This window comes from Vigna unguiculata, chromosome 11, assembly GCF_004118075.2.
Source record: "Vigna unguiculata cultivar IT97K-499-35 chromosome 11, ASM411807v1, whole genome shotgun sequence".
Lineage (NCBI taxonomy): Eukaryota > Viridiplantae > Streptophyta > Magnoliopsida > Fabales > Fabaceae > Vigna > Vigna unguiculata.
This window is the reverse complement of record NC_040289.1, coordinates 38,544,280-38,567,810: the sequence shown is the minus strand read 5'-3', so window position 1 is coordinate 38,567,810 and position 23,531 is coordinate 38,544,280. Positions and strand designations below refer to the sequence as shown.

Genomic DNA, 23,531 nt, shown 5'->3' with positions numbered 1-23,531 from the left:
TGTCAGAAGTGGGATTTGAACCCACGCCCTCTTTCGAAGACCAGAACTTGAGTCTGGCGCCTTAGACCACTCGGCCATCCTAACTTTTGATTATATATTACAATTATCAATATTAATTGGTATCTTTATGATTTAAAATGAAAAAAAAAAACCAATAGTGTCAAACTAGGTTGTTGATTGAGAATTGGGCTAGGTTTCTGAATTTTTTTATTGTTCTTTTCCCTTGATTTTTGCCTCTTCATTAGCAAAACAAAGTCAATGACATACAGCTTCAGCTATAAGAAACATAAGATATATAAGTTATAACCAACACAAGCCACACATAATAAATTGTTTCGATTGGTAATCATGTAATGGAAAATGCTTCGGAGAGGCAAAATCCATCTCTATACATAAAAGGATTATGCATTTGGTTTTTATTGGCTTTTGAAATAATTATTATGATTTACTGTGCTAATTTGTTTTTGATAATTTACATTTTTCAGCAAAAGAGAGGTCATCGGAGACTCTACTTCTTCTTTTTTTTCTGTTAAAATTGAATTCATTAAATTCAGAGATAGAGGGATATGAAGACAGAAGTATTAAAGAGAACAAGACAAGAAATAAGATACCCACGCTGTCCCTAATTTAAAATTTAAAGTTTAAAAGTTCAACATTTTACTTACAAACTAGATTTTCCACTACTTTTTTTTTTCTTAGAGATGCTAATAAAAGAACGGCTTAATTATCATTTTGATCCCCTAATTTGTTGGGTTGGTTCATTTTGGTCTCCTTATTATTTTTAGGTTCAATTTGGTCCTCTAATTCTTTAAAAGGTTCAATTTGGTCCCTGCCGTTAAGTCAACTTTAACACCGTCTCCGTACATGCCACGTGTCATTTTGTGGAATTTTCAATTTTTTTTTATTTTTCTTTTTAATTTTTTTTTAAATTTTTTTTTAAATTTTCTTTTAAAAAAAATTAAACTGCCACGTGTCACCTTATGGTTGTGACACGTGTAACCTTATGGTTGTGACGTAGCAGATCACGATTGTGCCACGTGTCAAACTAACATTGGTTGTTTTCAATTTAGTCCCTCTTTTTACAATTTTGATTCAATTTAGTTCCCCAATTTTTTAAAATGATTTAATTTTGTCCTCTCCAATTTGAGACCAAATTAATAATTAAGCTTAATTACAATTTATACATTCATGTTTAAATAATTTTTTACCATTTATACATCAAATCACTCCCTAAATACTCATGTTATTTCATTTGTTATATTTTTCACTTGTAATTTTTTACACTTGAAAGTTTCTATACATGTAAAAAAAAATAATAATTTGAATAGTTAGATTGAGTAATTTAATCTATAAATATAATAAAAATTATTTTAATATGTATATATAAGTTGTAATTAAGCTTAATTACTAATTTGGTATCAAATTAGAGAGGACAAAATTGAATCATCTTAAAAAATTGGGGGACTAAATTGAATCAAAATTGTAAATAGAGGGACTAAATTGAAAACAACAAATATTAGCTTGACACGTGGCACAATCGTGACCTGCCACGTGGCAGTACATTTTTTAAATAAAAAATCTCAAAGTAACACGTGTCACAACCATAAGATGACACGTGTCACAACCATAAGGTGACACGTGGCAGTTTATTTATTTATTTTTTAAAAAATTAAAAAATTAAAAAATAAATTAAAAAATAAAATAAATAAAAAATTGAAAATTCCACAAAATGACACGTGGCATGTACGGAGACGGTGTTAAAGTTGACTTAACGGCAGGGACCAAATTGAACCTTTTAAAGAATTAGAGGACCAAATTGAACCTAAAAATAATAAGGGGACCAAAGTGAACCAACCCAATAAATTAGGGGACCAAAATGATAATTAAGCCTAAAAGAACTGGATGTTTATATTATATACGGCGAACAGATTGTTTCAGCGATTCATGAAAAAAAAATTATAAAATATACTTTCATAAATGTCACAAAATTCAATCTTACAAAATTAATTTGTAAGATAAAATTTACGTTCACTTATATGATGTAAATAATATATCCAACAAAGATGAATCTTTCTAAGATAGACAATAACATATGTTATTAGGACCATGCTAAAAAATAATATCAAGCATAATTCAACCTCACAGATTACATTTATTTATATATTTTAAATTAATTTTATTTCTAATCAAGGAACTGTTTAAATTAAATTGTACATTTAAAATAATCATAAGAAAACATTATCTAAATAGATAATTAATGCTTTTTTTTTAATTCTATCACAGGAAAAATGGTAACTTAAATTTACTATGTTTATATCAACCGTGACTGTTAGAAAATGGCATTTTAAAAGTGATAGTGGTTTAAAAATAGTGAAACTCGATTATTTTAATATTAAAAGATTTTAGTATAAATAGAATTGTTATAAACGAGTTTCATTATTTTAAAACACACCATCTCTCTAGAAACCACTTTTCTAGAGTTCTCTGACTTCTCTCTAGAGGTTCTGTCTCTCTGGTCGTCTGATTGAAGAACCGAGACCGTAGGATTGATCCTCTCGACGAGCTCTTCAAATTGGACCGATCAGTTTCTCCGTTCGCGTAAGTTGAGTTTTCGCTCTTTATTTTAGTCTTTTTCTGTTTTCTGTTGCATGCAGGCCCTCCTCCGCTTGCATGCGACGTTTTAATCATCAGTATGAGTCTCTGCTGATCAGTGAGCATAACGGTATGTCCTGATCGTTCTTATGATGTTTCTATGTGTAGATAGAGCATCCTGTGGAGTTAGAGGTGTTGACGTTTTTAAGGCGTTGACGTTTATAAAGTTGTCTAAACAAGATAACAGGTAAGGGAAGCTAATTGTTTTACTTGAATTTCATCTAGAAATCATTCTGATGACTTTGAATTTGCATGATTGATTGTTGTATGAGTGTTTGAATTGTGTAATTGAGTGTATGCTTGGATTGTGCTAGATTTCTTTACTGTTGCATGTGAGAACAAATTGGGAATCTGGTATTTTCGCCTAAGCGAGTAGCTTCCGCCTGAGCGAAAACACCAAAAACTCATCCCCTATTTTTGCGCGAGATCTCGCCTAGGCGAGCCAGTCTCGCTTGAGCGAGAGTCACTCTCGTCTAAGTGAGACAACTTAGCCTGAGCGAGAATTCGCCCAGAGTTTGGGTTGTTCTCTGTTTTGAGCCTCGCTCAAGCGAGAATGACTCGCCTAAGCGAGAGAGCCTTTTTGCCTAGGCGAGACCTTCTAGCTTGGGCGAGAAACCCTGCAGTTGAGTGTTATTTCTTTGTTTCTAATGGATGAAGCTATGTTTGAATGTTAAAATATGAACTTAGTTATAATATGCATGAATTGTTATGACTGGTAATATGTGCGGTGAAATTGCATGAAGTTGGAATATGAGAAGAAGTGGTTGAACTAGGATTTCAAGGGAAATTCTAAGAGGAATGTTTTAGTGTATGTAAGGACATAAGGACTCAGTTTTGGTTGGTATCCTGATGCTCCTAGTAACCATTAAGACTCATGTAGAGTATGATGGATTACGTCGGGGGGAGTAGCAGGAGGTCCTGGTCTATGGACCCGATCCGCCATAGAGGTGATGGGACTTACCCTGGAAGTGGTTGGGTGATAACCCCTTGTGTCCAAACTCTGCAGAGTTTGGGAACCATCGCAGGTGCAAGCCACCAAGAGATCCGATGTCGCTTACATAATCCGGATATTGAGTCTAGAGTCATGTAAATGTGTTGTGGTGGTCTATACGATTCTGGTGATAATGAGAAATATTGCGTGGTTTCTGTTTATAATTGAACTGCATGATTCCTTAATCAGATTAGCTTACCCTTGCTTTTTGTGTTCCTGTCTTGTGTTGTATGTTTCCTTTTGCGATAATCACCTATTCGGTGGGAGCAGATGTGGTTGCAGTGTCAAAGGCACTTCTGGAGGATGAAGAGCCATCGTGTTAGTGTTAAAGAGGAGGTTTCCCGTGGGAGCTTTAGCAGTGGTCAGTAGTACAGAGTTTATTAGTTTAGTTTAAGTGTATAAGTGATATATTTTTATAGTCATACCTTTTGTAAGACTGTATTAATATATTGGGTACACTGGATTATCTGTTTTGGAACTATGATGAAACTCCCTATTTTTATTAGTTTTAAGCTGCTGAAATTGGGATGTTACATTTATGGTATCAGAGCAGTTCGTCCTTAGGATGTCCTGAGGGTTGTGGGTTTGTCATGTTTTTTTTTTTTTGTGTTGGAGTTCGAGTTTAGTAGAGTTTGTCTTTGAAACCGAAAGTATTAAGAACAGAAAACGTCTTGATAAAGTAATGAGGGTGCACACTCATGACTAGATCAAAGATTATTTTCCTTTCTTAATTTTATTGGTTTGAGAAAATAAGAGAGATAGAGAAAAGTTTTGGCTATCAATAGATGTTAGAGTTTTGCTTTCTGTGTCCATGTTTGTTTTGTTGCACCTCTGTGGTTTGCGTTTAGTGTTTATAGTGATAGAGGAATGCAGATTCAACGTCAACTTGACATGCTTACCTTTGTGAGGGTTGGATATAGCTTTTGAGATAACTTTTTGTCTCAAGGATATAGGTTTGTTGTATGAAGTAGATCGATGAGCGAGGAAAGTTAAGCTTTGGGTTAATAGACTGGATAAAGAGGTTAAAATTTAGCGTCAATGTTTAGACTAAGGAAGCTTCAAGGGCAGGCTCACGAGATCAAATTTCACAAGTTTTCCAAAAGGAGTTGAGTTCAAAGGTTAGAAAAATTGAAGATATCAGTGTATGCCAGCGCAACAATGTTTGGGAAAAATTAAATTGGTTCTACATCATGGCAATTCTGAGGTTCAGAGTTATCTAGATACATGCAATGTTAGGAGAAGTGTCATTAGATATAGTCGTAAGACCATATCTAGTGCTTTATTGGATTGGTGGAAGAGAAACAATTGGTAGATCCTAGGTTACAGAAACTAATGAGATTGTTTGGCATCGAGCAAGCTAATAAAGATAAAGATCGTGAAGTGTAAAAAGACGACAAATCCCTAGTGGGAGGTTAAGACATATCAGAGTTTGAGGATCAGTTAGGTAAGATGATGTTTCCTAAGTAGAAAGAGAAATAATATGTGGATGAGAATGAAGTGGCATAAAGGTTTCATATTAGGTTCAATAATCAGAAGGAGATGCTTGGATCTTTTCATTAGACAGCGGGATGTTTCAAGGAAAAATAATTCATGAGCATAAGCATTGACTTTGGGGCTGAGGTAGAGAAATCCAAGTGTGGGGAGAAGAAGTGAACCGTTAAGTTTGATCTTGTGGGAACGATAAAAGCTATAGAAGGCAGAGTACCGTAAATAATGAAAAGAGAAGAAAAATCTTAAGTAGTTAAAATGGTGTCTACGGTAGTTGGTGTTGGAATTGTTAATGCAAATTATCAAATTCAGAAGGTGGTGTTTGGGATATGAGTTTTGGTTTCGTTCGTGATCATAAAACCTTGGTGTCGTCAATATGGTAAATGAGTCATGGTTAACTGCAAGGAAGAGTTGGAGTTTGAGCTAGTAGTTTTTCTTCTATGGCGAACAAGTAAATGTTTCTTGGACGTGTGGTATGTTTCGAGGTGATCAAATGATTCAAATTCAAAGTTAACTTAAATTGTTTCCTTTACAAGGTTTGGGAGCATAAATCTCAAGGGTGACTTGGTTGTTTTCCAAGCTCATTCTGGTGGAATGTGGTATCATAGGAAGTAATGTTCCTTGTTTCAAGAAGGTGAGTAAATGGTTGTGCATCAATGTATGGAACAAGTTGAAAAGTGAAGACAGAGTGTTATCGGTATGAGTGTTTATCTAGTAAAGGCCGCGAAAAACATATGCAAGGGATCTTAGTGGTGAAGCAGTTTTAGTTATGTTATGAAGCAAATGTTAGAACAATCACCGACCAACGGTGGGATTCATTATGGCATTGATATATGAAACGTAACCAGTATCAATAGTTTTACATTGGATGGTTTTGCTAAAAGTGTGGAGTCAAGACAACAGGTGGAGGAGTCCTTAGAAAAGCAATGGTTTAATCGCAGTGTATCATCGTTAGTAATCTAGTCTAACAAAGTTTGGAAAGAGAAGTAATTATATGTTAAGATCTACGACTGTAAGTGGTTAAGATGAGTGGAAAATGTGTTAAGGGAAAGGAAGTTCTAAGAGTGACTTTAAGTAAGGTTTTACAAGCAAATTATTATCAAGGTTTCGTGACAAGTTTCTCAAGTGTGAAGAGAGTCGTCAAGACGTTGAAGAAAAACATGATCGGCGCTTTAATGATTGATTATTCTTTTGCAGTTTATTGTGGTTAAACACATCATATGTGAAAATGGTTGTTGATCAGAGTGACGCAGCGGAATAATGGTGGGATATACTTATCAATAGTGGGAAAACATAAAAAGAGGGGGTATCTTACTCTTAACCTGGTGGTTGATGTGGTAGTGAGTTCTCTAAAACAACAGATGTGTCAGTGTTATGAAGATTTGTTAAAGATGTTTAGTGATCATCAACAACTAGAAGTATGGAGTTGCATAGAGGGAAATGGATAGGAAACGAGAGAGCAAAATCAAGTTATGGTTTTGAGTTGTGCTATCACCGTAGAAGTGGAAAAGTGCTAGTATATGTTTTAAGCGGAAAGAGAATTGCAGTGGTTGGTTCGACAATGAAGAGTAAGAATTGGTGGAGAGATGGTTGAAGATTAAAGGGTTTAATAAAATGCTGAGAAAGTGTCAGAATTTGGGGTCGTTGTTGCCGCAAGTGAAGGGTCTACTCTGGAAGTGGGATAGCATTATTATGGACTTTGCTGCCCTGGTCAAAGTCAGTATGAGAAACATGATGTCATGAGGATGGTGGTGAATAGGGTGGTCAAGAATGTTATGAAGTTGTGTGTGACCAAGTCAGATGAGTGGTACCTCAAGGAAGAAACTAGATAATGAGAAGTGATAACAATCGCGTTCTAGGTTGAGATCGGTTGCAAATCTTTACATTCTGGTAAACACCTACTAGAAGTAGTGGAGAACATATGGAAGGTGGGTCAGCATATCAGGCATAAGTGGGTTGGTTAGGTGTCAATGATCATTCAAGTTTTAAGGTGGAAGGTGGAAAGTTACTTTGAAAGTAGTGACTAATCCAATCTATATTGTTAAACATATATCGCTTAGCACAGAGACAGAGTTTTCAGTCAGTTTAGCTGTTGCAATCGTTAAGTTAGTCATGTCTAGGTCGTTGTTGTAGAGAACATGAGGAGAGCATGGTTTTCTTTCTATCTGACGAGTGAATTTTCGGGGACGAAAATTTTTCTTGTTGGGGAGAATGTAAGACCCTAGAAAATGGCGTTTTAAAAGTAATAGTGGTTTAAAAATAGTGAAACTCGATTATTTTAATATTAAAAGATTTTAGTATAAATAGAATTGTTATAAACGAGTTTCATTATTTTAAAACACACCATCTCTCTAGAAACCACTTTTCTAGAGTTCTCTGACTTCTCTCTAGAGGTTCTGTCTCTCTGGTCGTCTGATTGAAGAACCGAGACCGTAGGATTGATCCTCTCGACGAGCTCTTCAAATTGGACCGATCAGTTTCTCCGTTCGTGTAAGTTGAGTTTTCGCTCTTTATTTTAGTCTTTTTCTATTTTCTGTTGCATGCAGGCCCTCCTCCGCTTGCATGCGACGTTTTAATCATCAGTATGAGTCTCTGTTGATCAGTGAGCATAACGGTATGTCCTGATCGTTCTTGTGATGTTTCTATGTGTACATAGAGCATCCTGTGGAGTTAGAGGTGTTGACGTTTTTAAGGCGTTGACGTTTATAAAGTTGTCTAAACAAGATAACAGGTAAGGGAAGCTAACTGTTTTACTTGAATTTCATCTAGAAATCACTCTGATGACTTTGAATTTGCATGATTGATTGTTGTATGAGTGCTTGAATTGTGTAATTGAGTGTATGCTTGGATTGTGCTAGATTTCTTTACTGTTGCATGTGAGAACAGATTGGAAATCTGGTATTTTCGCCTAAGCGAGCAACTTCCGCCTGAGCGAAAACACCAGAAAATCATCCCCTATTTCTGCGCGAGATCTCGCCTAGGCGAGCCAGTCTCGCTTGAGCGAGAGTCACTCTCGTCTAAGCGAGACAACTTAGCCTGAGCGAGAATTCGCCCAGAGTTTGGGTTGTTCTCTGTTTTGAGCCTCGCTCAAGCGAGAATGACTCGCCTAAGCGAGAGAGCCTTTTTGCCTAGGCGAGACCTTCTAGCTTGGGCGAGAAACCCTGCAGTTGAGTGTTATTTCTTTGTTTCTAATGGATGAAGCTATGTTTGAATGTTAAAATATGAACTTAGTTATGATATGCATGAATTGTTATGACTGGTAATATGTGCGGTGAAATTGCATGAAGTTGGAATATGAGAAGAAGTGGTTGAACTAGGATTTCAAGGGAAATTCTAAGAGGAATGTTTTAGTGTATGTAAGGACATAAGGACTCAGTTTTGGTTGGTATCCTGACGCTCCTAGTAACCATTAAGACTCATGTAGAGTATGATGGATTACGTCGGGGGGAGTAGCAGGAGGTCCTGGTCTATGGACCCGATCCGCCATAGAGGTGATGGGACTTACCCTGGGAGTGGTTGGGTGATAACCCCTTGTGTCCAAACTCTGCAGAGTTTGGGAACCATCGCAGGTGCAAGCCACCAAGAGATCCGATGTCGCTTACATAATCCGGATATTGAGTCTAGAGTCATGTAAATGTGTTGTGGTGGTCTATATGATTTTGGTGATAATGAGAAATATTGCGTGGTTTCTGTTTATAATTGAACTGCATGATTCCTTAATCAGATTAGCTTACCCTTGCTTTTTGTGTTCCTGTCTTGTGTTGTATGTTTCCTTTTGCGATGATCACCTATTCGGTGGGAGCAGATGTGGTTGCAGTGTCAAAGGCACTTCTGGAGGATGAAGAGCCATCGTGTTAGTGTTGAAGAGGAGGTTTCCCGTGGGAGCTTTAGCAGTGGTCAGTAGTACAGAGTTTATTAGTTTAGTTTAAGTGTATAAGTGATATATTTTTATAGTCATACCTTTTGTAAGACTGTATTAATATATTGAGTACACTGGATTATCTGTTTTGGAACTATGATGAAACTCCCTATTTTTATTAGTTTTAAGCTGCTGAAATTGGGATGTTACAGTAACCCTCGGTATCTTTTTCAAAATTAGATTCCTATTTTTAAGTTATTTTAAGTATAAAAAGTTATCTCTCTTTAAAATTTAATCAGGTTTTATTTGATGAATTGATCTGGTATAGGTTATACTTTTGTTGAATGGAATGATTTAACTTTAGAGAAATATTACATGTTGGAAACTATAATTAATGTAGGTTAAAGCTTTATATGAATGGATTTGTAATATAGAGTTTAATGTATGTGTAGATAATACTGGTTTTATTGAAAGTTATTTTGTTTTCTTAACTTAGTATCATGTTTATTTTGATATTTGTGTTGTGATTAACGTATTTTAAAACGTGAGAAACATATTTCGGGCAAATACAAAGGTAAATATAGATATTGTTCTGTAAATGAATTGTATATATAAGGATTTTTACTTTTTAATATTTTGAAATACTTTATGTAATATTTATTTTATAAACTCATTTGTTTGTATTTTATTATTATTATTATTATTATTATTATTATTACACATACACGTGGGCAAATTTCTGTTTTATAATTTGTTTTAGTTTAAAATAATTATTATATATTCGTCTCCGGTTTAAAAGTACATTTAATATCAATAATTTGTTCTACATAGATTTTTTGGTTGAACTTGATTTATCATAGCTTTTTTGGTTGAACTTGATTTGATATATAAGTCTATTTAAAGATTTTTTTTTTATCAGCAGCACGTTAATATTTACAAAAGTACACTCATACACTAATTTCTTTTGTGTATATAAAAATATCTATCGAGAAAAGTTTATAATTTGTAGAGTTCTGAACGTTTTAAATAGATAGTTTTCAAAAGTTAATTTGATTCAAACTACGAAACGATACAGAAAAGTAGTACAACAAAGATACTTAAATTATGAGACAGTTTTTCATTACATGCATTGTTTAGTTGATAATAAATGAATCACAAGTAAAATGATGAAAAAAATTCACTACAAGGCTCTTTTAATATAACACATTAATTAGTTAATAGTAGTGTACTGGTCGTCCCAGACTCGATTCATAAAAGTCTATAAGCCTAGGAATTTGGGCCTAATTGATATTTTATTAAGATATTCTTTGTATGAGATATTTTGGGTAAGTCGGTTATGATATTTATAACTTTTTGCCTATAAATAAGGGATTAACCCTCAGGGGGACAATTTTCTGACTTCAGTATGCTCTTAGGAAAGTTCTTACAACTTTTGTCTTCTATAAAATTATTAAACTTTTTGTCGGAACAATACACAAAATATTGTTCTTGCTAAACACCTAATCGGTTTGAAATCGAACGTCGGCAAGAACAAGTAGTATAATAATAATAATATAATAATAATTATTATTATTATTATAATACTATATGACGAAATTCTGTCATGGTTTACACAAATTATATTTCTATTTTTATTTTTAATTATAAAAGAGAAGTTAGAGATTTGACAAAATAAAAGTGAGTACAAATGTAGAAGGTGAAACCTATTATGACATCATAATTTGACGTGTTGTTTTAGGTTTTAAATTTCAAAATTAAATTATTTTACTTAAAAATATATAATTAAATTTAATACAAAAAATAAAGTGACAACTCATGAAAATAAAATAACATGATAAAAGACATAGACACAAATGCATATCATTATCGTACAATAAAAATATTATCTTCTAAGCATTTTATATTTGAAATAAAAGACCGTCTCGTGATTTATTGAGTAAGAGAAAAGATTTTGTCCTTACTTCATAATTGATGGATTACATTTTGTGTCTCATTGGTTTTCTCAGAATCAATCATAAGACAAACATAATATGTCCAATTTCATAACACGGGTTTTGGTAAATCAACCGAACCTATGCTTGTCCAGAGATATTGTAAAATCTCCCAAAATTTATGTTTGCCGATTAAACTTTCTTATAATATCCACAATTGCGCAAATATCAAGTTATGGTATAACATTTTAATCAGGATAGTGCACAGTGTAGATTCCATGGAAAGATGTCGGTGAGGCCTCATTCTTGAATCATTGATTTTGACTTCCAGATGATAAATTGAACAATCTAGATTAACTAACTCCGAACGCCATAAAAAATTAGAACAGATTCATGACATAATGATCATTCTTTACAAAAAGAAAGTCTGAACAGTGTTTCTAAATGTCATCATAAAACAAATCATGTCCAAATAATGCTTACAATTTAATAATATATATATTATATATACTGAAATTAAATATGCTCTATAATTCAGATATAGGACAGGAATTAGAACTTGTATATGAACTTTCTGTCCGAGTTGGACAGGTAATGGGAATCAAACTTCATACCATGACAATTAAGGAAAACTTTCTGTAAATATGCGAAAATGAGTGCAATTAAACAGCAGCGAATATATAACGAACCAACCATCCAGCTGCAGGAACTCCTTCCCAAACTATTGTTTTATGTCGGAATTGGAGTTGCCATTACCATTCTGGTGGTGGTGCTGCTGCTGTTGCTGTTGATGTTGAAGATGAATGTTTTGTTGGGATGCAGTGGGAGGCTGCTGCTGCTGGAACATCAGAGGGTTCACAGAATGCTGGGGAATCAAACAGCTAGAACCATGTGAATCGCCACTCAGTTCAGCTGTAGCAAGCTTTAGTCTTTGAACCTCAGCAGTAAGGGCCTCATTTAGAGCTATTAAAAGAAAATAGAGGGTTAGGAATTAATCAGAAGCAATCAATGGATGATTCTGTTAGTTTCCAAACCAAAGCACACTAATGAAGACGTGTCACTTTCAAAAACTGTCATTCTTGCAAGAAATTTACATAATGAGCATCTATGCAAAGGAATGCAGAAGCACATTCTTATCCAGCCTGATGAGAGATCCTAAAATGTGGATTGCTTCAATAATACTCATGTTAACTTCAACAAATATGTTGTGTAAAGAGAACGTAATTGACTTGGTTATGGCTCACACAGCATTTCTCAACTGCCCCGCGAAATTTGGACATAAATAACTGAGTAGGTTACTTATCAGCAAAGAATCGGTCATCTCCTCCGCATCCTACTATATAATTCCTACATGGCATTCCTATAATTCCATTTACTTTGAAAGCACTTCAACCGAGTTGTTCACTAGAAAGACCATAATACGATGAATATAAAGCATTTCGGATTCAGTGGCCTATTATTGTTAGAAAAATGATTAGATGATGCATTTAAAATAATTAGAGCATTATTAGCACTGTATCCGAGCCATAAAGTTCCCCTAATTTGAGAAAATGTAATAAATGGATCTGAAATGAACTAATTATTATCCCGAAAAAGATAGTTGACGAAGGCTGATGAATGATTTTTATATACGACCTTGTCCAGGAATCCCCTTTAACGAGAGTGACAAGAATGAGACTCCTAACCGCTGGATAGTAAGTCATGGTATCATATCAAGAACCAACTCGCCGCCTAAGAGTTTAAACAGTTGAGTGAAAAGTCATGATATATTGTTATAAAAATATTACTAACAATAAAACCAGTCACCGGAAGTAGTAGTAACAGAATGAGATCATGTAAAGGCCTGGTCTTCATGCACAAAATTTACTGGAAGAAAATAAAATTGAGTATCTAACGTAAACTAAAACCCCAAATTAGATTGAGAATCAAATCTACCCAACAACTTGAAGGAGCTACGCGAACGACTTCTATACATCTATACACTACTGTCTATTTTATTGTCAATTGCATGTTGATTCCACTCCACAAGCCATCTGCTGAATCCTTTCACCCCTACTCTCGCACTCTTTCGCAAGAAGTATTCACAATGCACGTTGAGATGAAATATAATCTCAAATGTGAAGACTAGATCAACCAATACTACAAGTGAAAAATTAACTACTGACACCTAGCACAGATCAATAAAACAAAATAGAGAGAAAAATTGTAAAACTACGAATAAAAGAGCAGCAATACCATCTCGGAGCTTTGCTTGTTGTTCCATGGATTGAAGGCGAAACTTCAACTCGCTATTCTGGTTGGTGAGTCCAGCAGAATCTCTCTGCGTTCACATAATTAGGACGAATTGAATCAAATTAGAAAGTAAAGCCATGATGGTGACAGCACTAATCATTAAATTACCAAGAAAAACAGGTTAGGCTCCCACCTGTAAAAGAGTAAGTTGTGCAGATAGTGTGGTGGCTTCCGTCTGAAGTGTCTGAACCTTATGTTCAAGCTCTGATATGTACCGCATCTTCCGCTCTTTGGACCGTGCAGCCGATTGCCGGTTGGCCAAAATCCTGAAAATCACCCCAAAACCTAATCAATCAGTCAACTGGTGACATGGACCATTTATGTTAGTATGTTTACTAGGTAATGGTTCAACATCAACACCTTTTTGCACGCTTTGGATCGGTCAGGGCAATCTCAGCAAGTTTTTCATTGGCCATAATTTTCTTCAATTCAGGCCCACTAAACTCCCCATTTCCAAACTCCAAGCTGAAGGCCGATGAATTGCCATCAACTCCACCAGCAGGCGAAAGCAAACCAGTTCTCGGCCCCGGCGACGGTGGCAGCTTCGGCGACTCATCACCAAAGTTCAATTTCGAAATGAAACTATCCATGGACACACTCCTATAGTGCCTGGTGGTGGGTGCAATCTCCCCACCCGCACTCCTCTTCATCCCTTCCCTCTTCTCACTCCCTCCCTGCCTCACCGCACCATCCCCACTCTCATTAACACTGCTCTCAGCTTCATTATCGCTGCTGTCACCACCATTAGTCTTGGTCCCACTCGCTCTACTATCCAAATCATCACGGTTTTCAGTCCCGTTTTTGTCATCGGTTCCAGAAGAGTTCAACGCATCAAAGCTATCTAAATTCATGTAAGCAGAGAAAAGATCATCCACAACTTCCCCTTCCGGGGATTTCTTCTCCCCGGATCCCTCTACATTACTGTGGTCAACACCCCTGTCCCACGGTGTTTCTCTTTTGACCAACTGAGCAGGTTTCGCCAAAACGGGGTTTTCTCTGCCCCGGAGAGGAATAAGCGGTGGCGAAGATTGCAAAACGGTGGAAAACCCAAACGGAATATCACTGTTAGAGCGTCTGTGCGCTTTGCGAGGGGGTAAAGGTAAATTGCTGTTGGTTGAGGTGTTGAGTGTTCTGGCGAAAGGCGAGGGTGGCAAGAGAGAATGAGAAGTGACGTCACGATCTTCCATGGACACGTCAGCAGCTTCTGAGACGGACGTAGAGGAGGAGTCTCGGAAGGGGGAAGGGCTGAGAGGAGGAAGGGAATCGAGGGAGAAGAAGGAAGGTTGCGAGAGTGATCGCGTGTGGGTGGGTGTAGGGGAAATGTTGTGCGACCCCATTTGCTGCTGACGCGTCACCGGGATCTGAGAGTAGGGCGAAATGGGCGGGATCTGGTGCGGGTGCGAAGGTGGTATACCCGCGCGCTTGTTACTGTTCCCACCGTCGAACTGATGCTGATGCTGATGCCTGGCGCGCATTTGCGAGGGATTGAACTGCGGGATGCTGAGTTGCTCCATGTTCAACGGCTGCTTCAGAAACGAAGAAGAACAGTGAAGCCTCTGCATCATGTCATTGGTGGCTTCTTCATTTTCACCCATTCTGCTTCACCTTCAAATTCCACTTCCAATCAAAATCTGCAACCGCACACCACAATAACAACAATCATCATCATCACAATTGAAGTAACTGAGATAGAGTGAGTTACGAAATTATCATCATCATCGTCATCGTGATTCACTGATTCATTACCTTGGCAGTGTTCATCTAGAATAGGAAATGGTGAAGAGGCGAATTCAATTGAATTGATTAATAATAGCAGCGTCGGTCTTCGAAGTGTTAACTTTGTCTGACGGAAATGCCGAAGGAGCAGGCGCTTATCTCTCCAAGATTCACTCTCTCTCTCTCTCTCTCCAACAAGAGCAACAACGAGAAGAAAAAAAAAAGCTTTGTGTTTCTCTCTCTGCTTTCTCTCTCTACATCCACGACGATGACTACTACACGGATTTCATGACTCCTACGCGTGAATTTAATTTAATAAGCATTTCATTTCGCCCCAATTTGCATTTCGCCCGCATTTCAATTTCATTCCGACCTCATTTTGTTTTCTCATACACCAGGTTTTTCTTCCCCCTTGTCTCCGCAGCTTATTTAGCCACTCTTTACCCAATCCACGATGTCTTTTTTTCTTTTTTTTTTTTCTCCTCTCTACAGTTCGTAAAAATCTGTTTCAAGACACAAAACAACGTTCGATTGAACTCGTCTTTTAATAATCTTTCTTTTTTCCTTTCCTTTTCATTAAATTATTCAGATATTTGCCTGAATTCACGTTTTACTTAATGAGGCTGCTAAGCAACGAAAAAGGAAAGCGCGCACGGTATTGGTCAGTTTATTAAATTATCCCTTTTATTATTTTATTTAAAAAAAAATACTTTATTTCTTTTTCCGGAAAGAGTTTAATCACACTACTCTTCCTTCATTCGGGGCTTTAATTTGCAATTTTAAGATGAGATTTTGATGTTTTTTAACTTTGGTATATAATAAATCAACAAAAGTATCTAATTTGACATGGACGGGGCATAAAGATTTGTTCAGATTCTCATTCCTATGATTCTGTCTGATCTTAACAAAAATACTCTTTAAGTTTACATAACTAGTTGGGATATAAATATATGATGACAACAAGAAGAAAACAAGTTGTGTGGACACTGAAAAAAGATAAAAATTCGATGGCAAAATTTGGTATCAACATAAATCATGGGTGTAGGATTTTCTACCCTGTCCAATATCAGTGGTACAAAATTGGTAAACAGTGAGATATAAAATAGACATTGAAAAAAAGAGATATATTTGTACATCATGGGCCACACTCATGGACTGTTTAACAGCCCATTATTACTGAACTCACCTGTGGGTTCCATAACATCATCGTTGTTGCCCTAGGTTAGACGAGGATTGTTGTCAAAATTTGGATTTCTTGAACGGTGGATGAGTCTTGGCCATGGAGGTTATATATCGGGAAAATTGAAATTTTATTTTTGTGAATTTTACATACATGCAGAATTTTAAATGTTTTATCGTAAAATATAATATTTCGATAAGTTTTTAAAGTTTTTAAATTTTACAATTTTATAAAAATAATTAGATTGTTTAAAATCAAATCATTTCAAATTTTATTTTAAAAGACAACAAAGTTAAATCATTTTTATTATTAAATGTATTTATATATATTTTTAATGTTTTTAAAAGTTATTGACTTGGCTAAAACCTTAACATTATTGTATAATTAATTTTCAATTGATATTGATTAAATTCTGTTTATTAATATTTTGATAAAAAATACTTTTTTATTTAAATAATTAAAAAATAAAATGTTGATTATTTTTATTTTTCTGACTATTTGACAAATGTAAACTATAAATTATTAATTGATATATGTTAATTTTAATTGTTATTAGTGTTTATTGTGCTTCTTTATCACAGATATTAATGTTATTCTTTCTTAATAATTTATTTTATATTTTTTTTAGTGAAGATTTGGAATTTTTTAAACCAATATTAATTATAATTATGTTATTAATATCAAATGAAAAATATCTTTCAATTGACATTAATAGAAGGACAACAAAAGAAAATACTAAAAAAGACAACAAAAATAATTTTGGTGAATGTTAATATAAATAGTTGTGAACAATGTAAGTTAAAAATAAGAGGTTTTATCAATTAGAAAAAAGAATTAATATTGACAAAAACTGTAACATCCCATTTAATAGTCTATCATACTATCAAACAAAACATTATATCGTGATTAAACATAGTACATAGTGAGGTAATGGCCTTACGCCCAAAGTATAAGTATCTAGTACAGTCCTCCACGCTACTACGTCCATACCACATACATACACCAGGTAAGAGTAGGTACGAAAAACACTAAACTACACCCAAAACCTCAAAATATACAACGGGAATCTAACTACAATTGGCACTCCTTGTTAGGCTCCACTCCTACTCACGAGGGGTATCTCCATCTGGTTTCCTCTTTGCTCCCACCAAACATAGGTGATCATTGCAAAAGGTAATATGCAAAAGCAGACAACACAACAAGAAGGGTAAGCTAACAGAAAGAAACAACATCAATGCACTTCACAAATTTTAAATGTCATCTATAACATACAATTCAATCATAAATCATAGACTCAATATCCGGATTGTGTAAGAGACGTTGGAGCTCTTGGTGGCTTACGCCTGTAACGGTTCCCAAAACTCTGCAGAGTCTGGACACAAGGGGTATTCACCCGACTGTTCCCAGGGTAAGTCCCCTCCACGTCTAAGACTTGATCGAGTCTGACGACGAGGACCTCCTGCTACTCCTCACGACATAATCCATTCTACTCTATCTGAGCTTGAATGATTATTGGAGTTTCAGGATACCAACCATTATAGATTCCTTGCATCCTTACACACACTACAATTTCCACTTGGATTTTCCCCTTGAAATTCCATTCAAACTTCATCTCTTCATACTTATAAACATCCAATTAAATCATTCAATACATAAATGGTAGCATTCCAATCATACAAAGTCTAAATTGCACAAAGATGCTTTAAAACATATATTTTTACCAAGGAAAACAAGTTTGAAGCACTACTACTGCAGTACCTCTCGCTCAGGCTAGAAAGTCTAGCCTAGGCGAGGGGTTATCTCGCTCAGGCGAGACACTATCAGTGGCAAAAAGAGAACACTGGGCGAACCCTCGCTCAGGCTAGGTTGGTTCGCCCAGGCGAGATCGTTATCTCGCTCAGGCGACCCCAACTCGCCTAGACGAGACTTCGCGCAGGAACAGGGGTGCGTTTCATGGCATTTTCGCTCAGGCGAGCGTTACTCGCCTAGGCAAAAATATCAGGTCACGAATCTGTTTCTTCATACAACAAACCAGTTTTCCTTTAGCACCATTCAATTACTCATCGATTCACACAATTTCAAACGCCAAATCCATAAATCAAACATGCAATTCAAGTTTTTTCACAGATTATCTAGGAAATTTAAAGAAAGGGTTAGCTTCCCTTACCTTCCCACAACAAAGCCCAAGCAAGATCAACTTTCAACAGAAGAACGGTACCATTTCAGCACTTAAGGAGCTGAAAGGGAATTCTAGACATGAGTATATTCCCTAATTTCGACCCAGCCATTTAAAGACCCTAAATTCAGAAAGAAGGAAGGTGAACTGAGGAAATTGAAATTCAACTTACGCGTAAGGATGGATCGAACAACTTGGGGAGGAGGTTCTGTGGTGATCTCAGGTTGTGTTACTGTTGCTGAAAGAATGAAAACAAGATTTAGAGACTGAATTGGGAATCTGAACTTCTTTGGTGGTTAGAGAGAAGGAGGAGAATTTGTGCAGCAGAGAGGTATAGGTGAGTGGAGCATAATATCAATGTGTGTTGACAGAGAGAGTGCTCTTAGAAAGGGGGAAAATAAAAAAAGGTTCTCACAAAAATAAAATAATTATTTAGTATAAAGTATTAGTATTTTTTAAGAATTAACAATAGTTTTTTATATTTAAATGGATTTCGATACAAACAATGGTTTCATTGCATATAATGATTTCGGTATATATAATGGCTACACTACACATGTTTAGAAGCTTACTAAAGATAATTTAAACACCACTTTTTCTTCTCAATTATTTACATTTTTAAGTTTACAATACCTCGAATATAGCAAATTATCTTAAAGGTATTATGTTAACGAAATTAAAGTTTGAATAATAGTATAATATGTTATTCTTCGATCACCATTATTTTGATCTTAATATTATTAAGAAAATACGGTTAAAGTCAATCACCACATCCTATATTGTTTATTTTAAAATATATATATATATATATATATATATATATATATATATATATATACTTTTTTTTTGTTTATTAATATTTGAAAGATAACAAAATATTTAATCTATGTTTAACTTTAACATCAATTTTTACATGATGTAAAATTATTGAATATAGGAGAAGATAATTTGTTTAAATGATGACGTGTAATCTATAAACTCTCACGACATCTCTTATAAAAAGATCACATGTAAAAGTTAATTACATGATGAATTAATGTAATATTTTAATATTTAGTCAATAAAAAAGTTATAAGATGCTATGAATGCAAATTATTAATTTAATTCCAAAATAGGCTCCCCAATAGAAAATCAAAACATTAGGCATTAGAAAAATCAAGTTCATTTTGTGATACATGAGAAATGTAGGTTAACTTTATCACTAAAAACATTTTTTATACTATTATTTTTTAAAGTTATTTTATATAAATAATAGATTAAATACATTTTCTTTTAATAAAATTGTATCTTTACACTTTACAAAGTCATGTAAAATTGACTACGCCCACCACATTCAATAACCGGTGTCAAGACCATTCCTGTCACTACAATGGGGAAGAGAAAAAAGTTGCAGAGAGAAGAATTAATAGTTTCTTTTTTCTATTTATAAAGTGTATGCATAAAGTTGGGACATATCTCGAAACATGGAGAAAATAAAATTTTAGTAATTATTTTGGGATAAAAAAATGGAGAATGGTATCATTATTTTTATATTGAAAGATAAAATAATTAAATACAATAATTAAAATAATATAAATATACATAATAAATTTTATAATAACAAAATTGTCTTTTTTTAAATTTTTAGACAATAACTTACTATTACAAAACAAGGACTTTGAAAATTTTAAGGTCTTTATTAAAAAAAATTCAATTAAATCTTAAATTGACACTTTAATTGTTTTTTTATAACATTTTTAGATGTTTAACACTAATTTTTTTGTTGGTTTGTCTATTAATTTATACTTTCTTATGTTGTTTTTTTTTTTACTTTTTAAATGTTTAACACTACTTTTTTTGTTGGTTTGTCTGTTAATTTAAATTTTTTTATATTTAATTTTTTAGCAACATTAAAATATAGTTATTTTATTATTTAATTAGTTTTTAACTTTTATTTGTAAACATTAAATACACATGTATGATATTTATGAACATTTTTGTCCTTTAAAAAAAATAAAATTATATTAATGATTATTAGGTCAAAGTTTATTTAATATCACACTTATCTATATACTTTTATAAGATTCAATGTATATTAATTACTTTTAACCAATGTCCTTAGGATACCGGTCAACAAAACCTTAAAAAATTAAAAAAATATATTTACCGTAATTATAGTATTCTTCATCGGATAACATTCCAAAATCACACATTTTAATGACACATTAATTTTGCTACTCATAGCCAATTTTATCTTTGATTTTGGACAGAAGAAAGAATGAGAACAAATACAGGTTAAATAAAGACAAAGGTGACCTTTTTAAATGAAAATAAATTGTGTTTCCTTATTTCTAAACATGGGTTCAAATGGAGATCTCATAAAATTTAGAAAAAAAAAAGTGAATTTATGTTATATAAGTGAGATAAATCTATTTTATAAGTCAATTTTATAATAATTAAATTTAAATTATGCTGATATGATATTAAAATACATGCTCACAAATACATGTTAATAAAATTATATGACATCTAATATCATACACAAATAATTAATTTTACACATAAAATGTTTAAATATTATATGAAAATACATTTTTTATTTTTATTTTATGTTAATTTATTTTACAAAAAAATATAACTAATTCCATCTGCTATAGAAATCTACTTTAACACCTCTATTACAAGTAAAACAAAATTTATTTTAATTGATTTGGTGATATGAATTAGATCTAAAATGAATATTGGATCATCGTAATTAATTAAGAAGGAAGATATAGATGGCACGTGTGAGAAAAAGAAAACCGGACGGCAAAGTACAAGGATGATAACTGTAGAATTTCGCGAAGAATAAAATAAAAATTGATTTGAATGTTTGAAAAATGGAGGAAGAAAGAATGAGTCGGCAGTGAAGGAGAAAGGAGAAGACGATGGGTTGATAAGTGTACAGTGTAATTCAAGCCATAGTAATCATGAAACCAATCGTCGGCACCAAATCCTTCTTAATCATTAACCTTTATGCTGCCTTTTGGTAAGTGCCCAGATTCATTCCAAACACCACCAAAATCATTTCACTCAGATTTATAATGCCATTGAACCATCCATTCCATTGCCAATAATTTTTTTCTTGCCACGTTGTTTTACTGGAAATTTCACTTTTGAATCGTAATTTGATTCTTTTGATATATGTTACAAAATAATTATATAATTTATAATAATTTCATCTCTTAATAATTATTAGTGTCGAACACTTGTCATTTTGACAAAAATTATAATAATTAGTTAGAACATAACTTTTTTTACTTATATATGTAATTCAAACATCACGATTCAATTATGCTCGATTCCCATTAGTCAAGACGCATATTGATTCACTTAGTCTTTGTTACAAGACAATTGATATCACCTATAATACTCTCCTTTTCGATAATTGCTTTATTAAAAATTTTATTTTTGAAGTGTGACTTGATTTAAATAAACTAATACATATAACTCCTTTTAATCCCTGAAATTTATAAGTATCACTCAAAATTTAATGAAAGCATGTAATATATTTTTTCATTTATATAAAATTTCCTCACTTGAAATGTTATTTACTTATGTAAGAACACATGATAAAGAATAAATTCCTTTACGGATACTATATAAGCATATATAATTTAATATTGATCAAACAAATTATTTGAATGATTGTTATTAGTCATAAGATGTAAAATATGAGATAATTATAGTACCACCATCTAAAACGGCTATGCAATCTTTATGATTACTAAAAGGTATTTATGTAAACCATTGCTATGTTTATAATTTTTCCACTCATTCTTATTTTTCTTTATTTTATAATATATTTTTTCTATTTTTTCCTTTTGCCAAACGGAATATTAATGCAAAAATCACAAATTAGTTAAATATGAACAATGTTAAACGGTAACGTAGACGGTTTACATCTTAACATCATGTACAATTTTTTAAAGAAAAAATGTTAATGATAAGAACTATTATAATAAAAAAAAAGACATTTTTCTTTTATTCAAACACCTTTGTTGGCGACATAGTTAAGTGGTAGATGTGAATCAATTAGAAATCAGGTAATAACAATCATGGCCGCAGAGTTAGAAAATAATAATTAATGCTTTTTAAGCCATTATATGGTGGTAGAGTTTAGTTGAAATAATCACTGGAGTCATCACGTTTTAAAACTAATTTATTTATATATTTTATTAATATTTATAGTTATATCTAAAACTGACATTTTTTTTAAACTTTAGAAAATAATTTCAAATAGCCATCATAAAATAATTTTTATATTAAACCTTTTTCCTATCATTAGTTACTCATTTAACTTTTTGATAATGTAAATTTTATTTTATTTTTTTAAAATATTTTTTTAGTCCTCTAAATCTTATTAAAATTCAAGTTTCCTAGTTTTTATTTGGTTTAATTTAATCTTTTTAATCTTATAAAATGGTTCAATTAATTTTTATTAGATTGACGCTAGATTTTCATTAAAATTAATATTATCAAATCACTTTATTTAGAAAGAAAATATATAATTGAACCAGTTGAAAGAAATAAATGACTAAATTAAATCAAATAAAAATGAGAGATTTAATTAAATTTTTCATGAAAATTAGATATCAAATTAAGATTTTAACCTTTTCTTTCATTTTTTTTTTTGGTATTTAGTCTTTGTAATTACTTTCTTTAATTTTTTTTAATCGAAAGTGAGGGAATGTAATGGAAGCAAAACACTTAGATAATCAAAATTTACAGTAACAACAACGGCATAATTTTATTTGGTTTGTAAGAAAATTTATATAAGCATTGCTAGAGATAGCTTTCACCAACCCTTCTTTTTACTATTTTTAAGAATCATAATATTCAAAAATAATAATTTATAAATTTTGAAAAAAACCCCTCCCACATCACGTGACCCTGGCCCATGCTATTAGCAATAATAATAATAACAGGGCCCGCAACTTAAACAGCCCATGCCCGAGTAAAACAAGACGAAGAATTCAAAAAGGGCCTTATCCACTTTTTAAAATCACAGGGCCCAACAATGACCCATCGCAATAACATCCATCTTATTTGAAAATGATACCTTCCTTTGTACCTCAGCAAACTAAACCTGCCATCTCAAATACGACGTCGCACTATGTGTACTTGTACCTTCTAGTTCTGATGTAGACCGAAAGAATGAGTGGCAATAATAGTAAATGATAAGATGGTTGAATTTTGTATAACCGGTTTAAATCTAAATTAAAATT

General features: G+C 33.2%; 1 protein-coding gene and 1 non-coding gene across 2 annotated transcripts; both read right to left on the bottom strand.

Moving 5' to 3' along the window:
- On the bottom strand, positions 1 to 84 carry TRNAL-CAA. Its single transcript has one exon. It is a non-coding gene; the product is annotated as a tRNA-Leu (tRNA).
- An 11,155-nt stretch (positions 85 to 11,239) lies between these two features.
- LOC114169293 (probable transcription factor PosF21) lies at positions 11,240 to 15,229 on the bottom strand. Its single transcript, XM_028054378.1, has 5 exons — positions 14,960 to 15,229; positions 13,574 to 14,844; positions 13,347 to 13,479; positions 13,157 to 13,241; positions 11,240 to 11,884 (listed from the first exon to the last, which is right to left on the bottom strand). Exons 2-5 carry the CDS (start codon positions 14,806 to 14,808, stop codon positions 11,643 to 11,645), a joined length of 1,695 nt encoding a protein of 564 aa, XP_027910179.1. The 5' UTR covers positions 14,809 to 14,844; positions 14,960 to 15,229; the 3' UTR covers positions 11,240 to 11,642.
- Between the last annotated feature and the right edge of the window lie 8,302 nt (positions 15,230 to 23,531).

Excerpts from the sequence above, each read along its gene's own strand:
- LOC114169293 (XM_028054378.1), bottom strand. The coding sequence starts at position 14,808 with ATGGGTGAAAATGAAGAAGCCACCAATGACATGATGCAGAGGCTTCAC. Across the intron at positions 13,480-13,573 it reads GATCCAAAGCGTGCAAAAAG|GATTTTGGCCAACCGGCAAT; the intron begins GTGTTGATGTTG and ends GGTGATTTTCAG. Across the intron at positions 13,242-13,346 it reads CACAACTTACTCTTTTACAG|AGAGATTCTGCTGGACTCAC; the intron begins GTGGGAGCCTAA and ends ATGTGAACGCAG.